The sequence below is a fragment of the Nuphar pumila genome, chromosome 11 (genome assembly GCF_984573655.1).
Source record: "Nuphar pumila chromosome 11, dmNupPumi1.hap1.1, whole genome shotgun sequence".
NCBI lineage: Eukaryota > Viridiplantae > Streptophyta > Magnoliopsida > Nymphaeales > Nymphaeaceae > Nuphar > Nuphar pumila.
The window spans coordinates 95,504,249-95,515,925 of NC_143259.1; the positions used below are offsets into that span (position 1 = coordinate 95,504,249).

Sequence of the window (11,677 nt, forward strand, 5' to 3'; positions counted from 1 at the left end):
TTTAATTTTAATTTTAATTTTTAAGATATCAAAAATGATAAGCATTATACGTCCTACTGATCCGGCCACCATGGCTACTAGAGAGAGAAAGAAAGTGACTCATTGATATAACCTAACTAAAAGATTACATGGAGAGAGGGAGAGAGTGTGAGACAAAGTGAGGGAGACCGAGCGACAGACGAGAGAAAGAAAGTGAGTGAGACAAAGAGAGACAAGAGAGAGAGGGGGGAAGATGAGTGTGTACCTTGCAAAATCCATGCTGCCTCACTATCTTCGGAGGTTGCCGAAAGAAGGGTGGAGGTTGCCGGAAAAAGGATGGAAGTCGCTAAAAAATTGAAGGAGTTGAAGAGTAAGAGGGAGAGAGGAAAAGTCCAATAGGGCTTCCCTTTTTATAAGGAACATTCACCATAATACCCTTTTTAAGAAAAGATATTTTATATTTTATTTCTTTTGTTTTTGTAAAAAGTCAAAATGGGAAGATCGCTTCTCCGAAATGAGAAGCGAGCTTTCCATTTAAGGGAAGCACATTTCCCAATTAGAGGGGATTACACTTCCTATTTTCGGGAGGCATATTTTCCATTTTAGGGGGAAGCACACTTCTGAAAATAAAATTGTGCTTCCCGTGCTGTTTCGGAAGCACTGCATTTCGCGCTTCTGAACTGTGTTTGGGGAAAGCGTGCTTCCCATGTCAAGTAGCGCTTTGAGTAACCCCTGGATTATACTGCTGTCTAGCAGGCTCTTTCTCTGTTCAACGTGTGACAATTAACTAGGAGACCAAGCCTAACGTTAGGGATCAAAAAAGAGATGCATGATGTTCAGAAAATACCGGGTGCTTTAAAGATGTCTCGTACTTTTACATACAGACCGCTTTTTTTTAAGAGAGAAATAGGCAATCGTTAAATATTTATTCAGATTAACAAACATGTTACAGTAGAAATACACACAAGTGTGCGTGTGTGTGTGTGTGCGCGCGTGTGTGTGTGTGCGCGCGCGTGTGTGTGTGAGAGAGAGAGAGAGTATCCTCTCCCATGCCCACAACTGCGCGCACTAAGCAATAGCCATGGTGCCTCTAAGCCTCAGCCCTAGACACCTCTCTTAGTTCCCTTAAGATTCTGTTCTGAATAACCTGCAGACTCGAGACAGCATCTTAAAAAATAATCTCATTTCTATGCAGCCAAATCTGGCATACCCAACTTCTCCAATGTAAGTCGCTCCCCCCGCTATGCCCACCTGATAAGAACAAATCGCGTAGCCGACAAAACCGACTTGAAGGAGCCCATTATAGAATCTTACGTGCAGTTCCTGAATCCAAATGCACTCCATAAAGAGATGTTCCGTTTTCAATATTCTTTTCGCATAATTTGCACCTGCTCCCTAGACTGAATCACAAATGTTGCAATTGGTACTCAATCTTTACTTTCCCGTGAAAGCACCAACCATTCTAAAAGTGATGATCCCAACGCCAAGTAACCATAGATGTTCCCAACGCCTCATAACATACTGATCATTGTCAAAGAGAAAAAAAACCATTTCTAGTGTTCCCTCCACGTGCATTGTGTTGGATCCTGATATGGACCCAGTGTGATCAAATGGGTCTATCGAACTGTTGTGTTCGCCAACAAAAAAAAAACTCTCTGTGTGGTCATCAGACTCTAACGACTCCTGCCACTAGCAACAGAAAATGAAGAAACCCTCTCGTCAGATAGTTATCTGACTCTGGCGACCTCTGATGCATCAAAGACCAACATGAAGAGGAAGTGGCGGCCCTTCAGTGAGGCAATCGTCGGAGTCTTCGTGGTGATCCGAGTGATTCTCAGGCGTAGGTCAAAGATGAGGAGGGTGTGCTGCAACCTCGATCCTTGGGTGGCACTCTCAAGATCGCATCGTTGTTGAGCAGCTTGCCTACTGGTGGCTACGATATTGACAGGGCGAATTCGAAACCGTATGCGGAGGCGAACGACCTCAGATCCGATCTGAAGGATCTGTCATAGTCGTCAGGCCGGATCAAATCCAGTGCACCCAATACACCCCTGTCAAGATTGGGCCCATCACTTCGTAGTCCCCGTGGACCGGCGGTGCCTCTGTCTTCAACCGCATCTTGCGGCAGCAAAAGTGCCTTCTGGAAGCTGAGAACGTCGTTGCCATCAAATTTGCAGATGGCCTCTGTTTTGGGAATCCTTTGTTGCAATGTCAATAAGCCAACATTGTCGACGAGCAGAGGGGCTCCAACCGGCTGACCGCTGGGAGGTGGTCCTCCATCGAGTGGTCAACCACCCTATTTTTTGTACAGAGGAGCTTCCCTCCTCTGTCTGTAGAGAGAAGGAACAAAGACCATATGCTCTCTCTGTCCCTCTTGTTAGCCTACGTAGACCTCACCGTCTGAAGCTTTACACCTGACATTTTGTCGAAAAGAGGGCAGAAACCTCAGTGTCGCCAGAGAAAGGTAGCGGCCAGGCTACCTGTGTTTCTGGAGGAAGACTCGACGTCTCGGTGGCAACAAAAACTGAAGATAAACCGGCAAGGGCAAGCCGAAAGGGCGGAACTCTCACACGGAGGCGAGAAAGGCGTCGGGAGAGAAAGACTCACCGATTTTGGCACCACGGTTGGCCATCAAACAACCTATCATCTAGTCAGAGACATACCTTGAGTTCGCGGCGAAGCCGACACAGAGTGTGGTGGCATTGCATTTTTCCTGGTAGAAAGGGGAAAGGGAGGTGTCGGCCAAGCGCTCTCTGCGTCGGTGACCATGAAATCGGGGAGTTGGAAGCGGAAGATAAGCCAAACGATCAAGAGGATGGAATCGATGGTGATGAAGGCGACAGAGTTGCACTGGTGGAGGAGAAAACCTACTGCAGATGCCAGGGCACCAAAGTTGCCGATGTGCAAGGGGGCTCTGATCGACTGATCGCCGGGAGGTGGAGGCCCCAGATGATTGCGCCAAAGGCGGAGCAGTAGCCGCATCTTTCGGCGAGGCGTTATCTCCTCTGCACCACTGGATGATCGTCAGAAGACGATGGAGAATCCCCTTTTTCGTGGGGTGGTTGCACCGGCCGGCGGTTGCCGGATCTTCCGGCGAAGGCGAAGGCGGAGGTGGCGGCAAGGGCGACAACCATCGCCTCCATTCCTCTTCCTCACTCTGTTTCCCCTTTCGTTAAAAGGGAGGGGAGGAAACCCTAAGAGGGTTCCTTTTACGAAAAGGGTAAACCATAATAATAAAAAAAAAAGAGTTTTTGAAAAGGGGCGCAGCTGCCGCCCGTGTTCTCTATTTTGAAGAAGGAAACCCTAAAAGGTGACTTAAAAAATTTATAATACCGTTCATGCTGTTTTCTGTTTATTACGCATGTATCCTGATTTTTCAAACCAGGATCACTGCTTTCTGGGTAATTCCAGAAAGAGGCATGTTCTTTAGATATTATCCAAGACAAAATTACAGAAAAGTAAAAATTATGTTTTTAATCTGAATTGTTGATTTTATCCATAATTGTTTTGATTTTTTCTGATTTTACAGCAAAGTGTTTCTGGTTTAGTGGAATACCTCCTAGAGCATCATCCTGACAGATTTGGATCCAGGTATTTTTATAAAAGACCTCATTGGATCCGGTAAAACTTTTGAATCATGAAATTTTTTGAGGTATTGCATTGTTCATATGCTTAATATTATGCTTATATTTTGGTTCATGTTAATATCTGAATCCAGTATTGTTTGATTTATTTTTTTTTATATAGATCAAGTTTAATTGTAAAATTTGTTGTTTGGGTCAATATTGGACTCTGATCTATTTGATCTTATGCTTGGTTCAAATTGGATATGATTGTTATTAAATCAGATGTTTGGATCTAGTAAGGTAACATAGACCTAGTTGGATCCAATAAAGTAATATTGGATGGATCTAGATAGTTTAAATTTATTGGGTATAGATTCAATTGAATTAGTTTTGGATCCAAACATTATTATTGGATCTTGTTGAATTTGAACAGATCTAGTGTTGGGTTTGGATGCCTAGATATGAAATATGGATCTAGTTTAATCCAGATTAAATCTGATTGAGTGTTATAACCGGATATGGGATATAGATCCAGTTTTGTGATTGAATCTGAATGAATGTTATGTCTGATATGAAAAATGACTCTAGATTGGATCTAGTTGAGTGATATGCCTGGGTATAGGATATGAATCTAGATTTGATCTAAGATTCTGATTGAATCCGGATAAGTGTTATGCCCGAATATGGGTATGGATCCAAAATTGATTCACACACACACACATATATATATATATAATGTTGGATCTGGATAATATCAGGCCAGATATTTGGATCTAATAATTATATATATTTATATGGATCCGAGATTTACACGATTAAATCCAGATAAGTAGCATAATGGATGTGTAATATGGGTCCATTGGCATTAGAAATATATGGATTTAGATTATAGTCAAATCTTGTAAGATCCATGGTGTTAGTTAAACTTGTATGGAGATTCATTTTAAATATGGATCATGTTGGACTTGATAGATAACATCTTAAGTCGAGTTTGGATATGAAATCCTATAAATCCAATAAAATTGGATATATATATATATATATATATATATATATATATATGTGTGTGTGTGTGTGTGGATCCGGTAATGGATTTGAACTTAAATGTCCAAACTTGTAGTTTGATTAAAGCCTGGTAATTGGCTTATCATATTTTTGGCATATCCAAATGATAATTGGATATGGATCTAGTGCATATCCAAATTGGATTTGGGTATGGGATTTATGACTTACTTCATGATGGAAAAACAACCTAGTTTGTGAATAATCTCATGATAGGAATATATCATGAAGGAAAAATTCAACTAGAGTATGTAAAACCACATGGTGTCATGGATTAATGCAAATATTGCTTAAATGCAATGCATAAAAAAGTGAGAGCCGAATTATAATTTTGCACATGCATGTGAGGATATTTATCTGTAATAATAATAAGTAATTATAATGCTCCATATGGTATGTTTGTATAAATGCATGAAGGGATATTTTATTTTCATTCATAAAATGCTAAATGGTGTTGGTTAGTCATACTAATGACTATTTGATCCGAATATACTGATCTGAAATGATCAGGTAGTGATCAATATGTGTTAATGCATATGAAATGTGAGAGTATTTGCTATGTTTGGCAAATCATGAATTTGTATTTTTCATAGTACTTCACTGGTATGCATGCCTATGATAAGGTCATGGAAGAGCTAAAAAACCCCATGACTATGTGAAACTCACATTATGATGTATTCATGGATTGCATGACTTAATAAGCAGTAAATGGTGAATACTTGAAATTTATGACATGATGGAAAAACAAACCTAGTTTGTGAATAACTTTATGATAGGGATATATCACGAAGAAAAAATCCAACTAGCGTATGTAAACTTTATAATGTCATGAGTGCAATACATAATGCACTGCTTATGATAAATATGGGTGTTCGCCCCATATGGTCAAGTGGAGATGTTGGATCCTGGTATGGATCCAGTGTGACCAAATGAGTCTCACATGAAATCCAATGACCCACTTAGTGGGCCATTGAGATATACACTACCAGGATCATGGTGGGGCCCAGTTCACATTGGATTTCCAGCATGTTTGGGAATCCAATAAAAAAAAATAGGCTAGATAACGGCTACCCAGGGGTGGTTAAATGCACCAGCCCCCTGCCTCTGCAGGATCATCCGTCCAGGATCTCTGATCCCCCGTGATGAGGCCGTTAATCATTCCCTCTCCTCACCCTCCTCTCCTCTTTTTCTCCTCATGTTTTTTCCCTGCACACCCAAATTCAAACACCTTCACATTGCATGTGAATTTCATTGGTATTGTCACTATGGTTCAAAAAGAGGGTAGGTCTAGGCCTTACTGGGAATTGGGCTGCTTGGGCCCAACTCATTCTAGCCCACACACCAAGAAGCCCATTGGATATCCAGACAGATGTCCACCAAGTTAGGTTCTTGGTTCTTCACTAATTTTTCTTGACAAAACAAACACAGGATACAAAGTTTTCATGTGCCGACACACATTCTGATGTACTTTGGAGAGATTGCTTCATTGGGAGACTAAGAAGCAAAGAACAATTTTTATCTTCACAAAGAAAAACTTTTTCACTTTGTTGGTCACCTCATGAGGAGTTACATGGCCTGTGAAGTGCAATTCCTCTTTTCATGGTTAAGAGTAGAACCAAGAATACAGGTATTCATCAACCACTATGTCACTTCACTGAAAATGTAGTCCCTGAAGCAGCCAGTTATGACTTTGCTTCCCCTGTTCAACTTATGCCTAGTTTTCTTCCTCGTCCATAACAAAATTTGGCTGATTCCTCACACCAGTAAATCAATGACTTTACAAACGGCACCATTCTATCTTTGTCTATTGCAGGAATTGGTCTTCCTTTCTCTATCACGGTGGCCCCTTAACAATGAACAACTTGCAAGAATGAAAAGCAAGGAGAAGGCTACCTGGTGGACGAAGGGGGGCAGCCAACGGGTTTTGAACCACTTGAGGGTGGGTCACATGGCAAGGCATCATTCTATCATGGACCCCACTACCTGAATTAGGGTTTTCCCTCGAGCCAGGATCAGGTGCAATCATATTGCACATTTTTTATGTGCTGCTGCACCTGAGCACCCTCCATCTTTGAATTGAAATCAGGTGCAATGTGATTGCACACTTTAAGCGTGCTGCTGCACTTAAGCACCCACCATCTGCTGTTGGGCCCACAGGTGACAGGCTGTACCCCAAAGATGGTGGGTGATCAGGTGCAGCAGTACACTAAAAGTTTGCAATCACATTGCACCTGATCCTCCCTTTCCAACTTTCCCATACAGCCTGTCAGCTGTGGAGACCAACAGCAGATGGTGGGTGCTTAAGTGCAGCAGCACATTTGAAATGTGCAACGTGATTGCACACATCTTTGACAGCCATGTGAGAACTCATGGTGATCTGGGATGAACGTATTTCGAAAGAAAAGCCTTGATTTTCATTTCAGATGTTCAGCCAGTTCGGGGAAACTCTCAACCTGGTATGTTGAACACATTATCTTAATGCACTATTCCTGAGATTGCTTTCTATGTCCACCTTGCATGAAAGATGTGCCCTCTTCATTTCTTCATTCAAACCCTCTAGAGTAGCATAAACTGCCTGGGCTTCTGAACAAAACCTACCACCAGCAGTGAATGTGAAAACCTTGTTCTCAACATGGATCCAACTGCACCCTGTCAATTTTTTAACTTTCCTGCCTCTCATATTCCTTCTTATTCTTCCCATTTCAGTCCACATTCCCTCCGCTGCATAAAAATTGGCCAACTGTATGTATCTTGCCCCATTGTCAGCTTCCAAGCTTAATAATTTTCCTTCCACAGCTGCTGCCAGTTTTGTGTTCCCATTGATCCTGCAAGCATTCAAGAATGCTCCCCAGACAATTGCATCAGGTTCAAGTGGAATGTTCTTAATCATTGCCTCTGCCTTGTCCATATGTTTTGATCGTCCGAACAAATCAACCATGCAAGCATAGTGATCCATTTCTGGATTAATACCATGATCATTAACCATGGAATGAAAGAAATCCTTGCCTTTATATACCAACCCAGCATGGCGACAAGCTGAAAGAAGTGCAATGAAGGTAATTTCATCAGGTTTTATTCCCTCTTGCATCATGTGCTCAAAAAGGTTGATTGCATCTGTGTCTCGCCCATGATTTGCATATCCAGCCAGCATGGCATTATAGAGAACTAAATCCCTGCTATCAACCTGTCTGAAAACTTGTTCAGCATAGTGTATGATACCACATTTCGCATACATGTCAAGTAATGCATTGCCAATTTTCTCATTCACATGTATTTGTTTCCTAATTATGTAGCTGTGAATTTGTTTCCCATGCTCAAGAGCTGATTGCAGAGCACATGCCCCGAGCATGCTGATAAGGATTAGCTCATCTGTGTTTGCTGCTTCTTTCTCTTGAAACTCTCTGAAAAGGTCCAAGGCCAACTCAAACTGCTGAAGTTTCACATGCCCAGTGATCAAGGCGGTCCAGGCAATGGTGTTTTTCTCAGGCAAAATATCAAAAAATCGGTGTGCTTCATCAAGGTCTCCGCTGTTTGCATGACCCACAATCAAAGATGTGATTGAATAGGTGTTCTCGTGCGGGATTTCACGGTTAACAAATTCAGCATGTCGAAGATCGTCACTTTTACAGTAGACATCAACTAAACAACTGCTAATGAATGAATTAGAAATGAAACCATTTCTTAAAACACGTGCATGAACTGACTTAGCTAGTCTAATGCTTCTCATATTTGCCAAGGGACTCAAAATGATTGCATGAGTGTGCTCATTTTGTGGTATTCCATCTTTAACCATTTGAGTGAAAATTTCAAGAGCTTTCTCTGCGTTACCACTCTGAACATAACCGGAAAGAACAGTGTTCCATGAGACTGTATCATGAACGTCCATTTCCTGGAAAAGTTCGAGACCACGCTGGAGTTCCCCATGTCGAATGTATGCCGCCACCATTGCATTAGATGATACCAAGTCTCTCTCACTCATTTCACCAAACACTCTATCCGCATCATCCAGAGTTCCACACTTAGCATACATATCAACAATCGAACTACCCAAAAAACCATTGAAAGTCGAAGTTTTAACCAAAAAGGAGTGAATTTGTTTACCATAAGACAGTTCTAACAGATTTGCGGCTAAATTTAGCATGGTAGTGAAGGTGAATTCGTCCATTCGAATGCCATTTGCTTGCATTTCTCTGAAAAAGCCAACGGCCTCTTCTTCACAGCCGCTCCGCATGCAGCCAGAGATGATAGAGTTATAGCTAACTGTGTCTCTTTCTGAGGCCAATTGGAAGAGACACCGGGCTTCAAGCAGGTTGTTGTTTCTTATGTAACCATTCATCATGGTGTTCCACGTAAAAACGTTCCTCTCAGGCATTTCATCGAACAGTTGGCGAGCCTCATCAATGAAACACTTCTTGGAGTACGATTCTATGATCTTATTGAACGTATACGCAGGTGGTCGTGATGCAGTTTTTATGATGAAGGCGTGGAGCCTCACACATTCTCTAAGGGGTCTCATTCACCTTCCATATGGATGGCTGAGAGAGAGAGAGAGAGAGATTTGGTTCTGATCTGTCACGGAATCAGAATGAGTTTGCCTGGGTTTGTTAATGAAACTAGGGATTTCTTGGTGGGTTCCACTTTTGCAAGATATTTCATGTTAGGTACCACCTTCTATCATTTCCAGATACATGCCCAACTTTTGCTACAATTGTCAAAGGACCTTGGGGTTAACCTTGGTCAAAACAGTTAGTGGAATAGTACCAGTGTGACAAATATCGCGAGATTTATTAAAATCTCGCGATAATATCGTGAGAAATTGCCTGAAAGTTTAAAACGGCAATTTCTAAGTATCGTGAGATTTATGAAAAAACATAAATACCGCAATTTAAATGCAGTATTTATGTTTTAAATGGCTATTTATCGCAAAAAAATATCCTATATTTTTATTTTTAAATAAATTGTATTAATATTTTCTTATAAAAAATAATTTTTTTCTTTTTTAATTAAATTTTTTTGCTGAGATTTTGCCGAAAAAATGCAAGATTTATGAATTTTTTTCAATTTCTCGCTAGTTTTTTGAAAAACTAGAAATTGCCGATAAAAACTTTTGTCACTATGAATAGGACTAAACTTACACCACCGTGGTGGTATCCCATGTGGTAAGCTTGGTCTTGTTCGAATCCCTCTGTCACATGGGGCTTAAGAAATATCTGGGAGGTGTCTGCCTAACCCCAGTTTGCCACGTGTCACAGAAGATAAGTGAATTATACCAATAAACTTAGTAAGTGGGATGATTTTTTCCCATGTCTCGAAACAAGTGAAAAACACTTTCTCAGTCTGAATAGCAATTTAATCCAATTGTGAAGGATTGAGCAATGCATGCATCCAAAACAAATCCAACCAACGGGGGCTCAGCTTATTTGGTAGGAGCTGTTAGTGCACGTTAACTTGTGTTGGGACGTTGCAAGTTCAAATCTCAATCCCAATGGTATGATGTACAACTGGTGGGGGTCTGCCTAACCCAAGCTTGACTATAAAAAAAAATTTGCAGGTCATACACCTAGAGGTGGAAGCGGGTTCAGGTTGGGTTTGAACTTCATGGGGAACTAGTGTGGAATACAATATATAAAGATTTTGATTAGGTAAACTTTACAAAATTGGATTGCTCATGGGTGCTTTAAATTAGTTCGAGTATAAAACTATTCGATTTCTTGATCCATTTGGATATGAATTGGTTAAGTCCTTGTCGTTTCTGGTTCTCATGGTAGGCTCTAATATAAATAGGGTTTAGTCTCTGGTGAGTTTGATGCATATTGTAAAGAACTAGGTAGGTTGGGTATAAAACTATAGGTCTTAAATTTCCAAACCCAAGAACAAACTCTTTTTAAATGGGTCCAACTTATACATTTGAGATGGGTCTACTGAAACCAGGTTGGATCAGGTCCAACTGATTTTGTTTTTTTTTATTTGGTTTACCAGATCCACCTCTACTCCAGCATAATATTGTATGGTCACTGTGGGGGGGCATATTTATTAGATGGGCCTACACAATTAAATTTTGTTCACTAAAAGCATGCCCAAAAAATAGTCACAAATATTAGCAACAATTTGAAGATATCAAAGTATATCACAATATTTTTAGAAGATGATAAAATGTAAAAGATGGCAATTGTTTCAGACCATTATGTTTTTACCTTTTTGTTTTTCATGTATATGCCTTTTCAGCACTCTCCAGTATATGGCCTTTTGGCTTAAGAACCCCGTGTATCAGGCACCTCCTCTCTTTGTGTACTTTGCTTACAAGTTGCTATAAAAAAAATGTATGCATCTTTACCTCTTTACTCACTTTGTGCTTGTGTATACACGTACTCTTACTTTCGCTCATGCATGTGTGTTGTCAGTTTGCATGTATGCTTAAAAGGTCTGCTTTTGGTGTTTGTGACTACTCAAAGCTATGTCATGCGGATCTTCGCTTCTAAGTCCATAACAAGTTGGTATCAAACCTTTGTCGATATTGGGATTGACAATGGCGTCGAAGAAAAATATCAGGTAGTATGGTTTCTCTTGAAGAAGAGTTCATGGTCGATGGTCATGTGTCAACTATTGCGCGTGATGTCGTCGAGCTGACGACAACAATGACCAATGTGAAGAAGTTGGTTAACGAGACTTGTACTAAAGAGATCAAGACTGCAGTAAAGGGGTGGAAGACACTGTGAAAAGCCTTGCCACTTGAATTGAGGATTTGATAGATGATTTTACCACCAAGTTTGATGATTTGCTAAGACGGTTCAACATCATAATGGCAGAAATGAATGTTATCTTACGAAAGAATGACCAGTTGGAGTGACAGTTGAAGATTGTCTCAACTGGTGGAGTTGTGGTGCATGTCAATAGGTCATGTATCAAGCTACCAAAGCCCACAAAGTACAAAGGCAATCAGAACTAGAGAGACCTTAAGAACTTTATTTACCAGATGGAGCAATATTTTGATGATGCTCAGGTGGAAGAAGACACATATAGGTTGTACACCACAATGATGTACTTTATGAATGAAGTGACTCTTTGGTGAA

The 11,677-nt window shown here is 40.7% G+C and overlaps 1 protein-coding gene across 1 annotated transcript; it reads right to left on the reverse strand.

Moving 5' to 3' along the window:
• Window positions 1–7,077: 7,077 nt before the first annotated feature.
• Window positions 7,078–9,123, reverse strand: LOC149822538 (LOW protein: PPR containing-like protein). Its single transcript, XM_089980298.1, has one exon. The coding sequence runs from the start codon at window positions 9,121–9,123 to the stop codon at window positions 7,078–7,080; it is 2,046 nt and encodes a 681-aa protein (XP_089836424.1).
• Between the last annotated feature and the right edge of the window lie 2,554 nt (window positions 9,124–11,677).

Coding starts and splice junctions, on each gene's coding strand:
- LOC149822538 (XM_089980298.1), bottom strand. CDS start 9,123: ATGAGACCCCTTAGAGAATGTGTGAGGCTCCACGCCTTCATCATAAAA.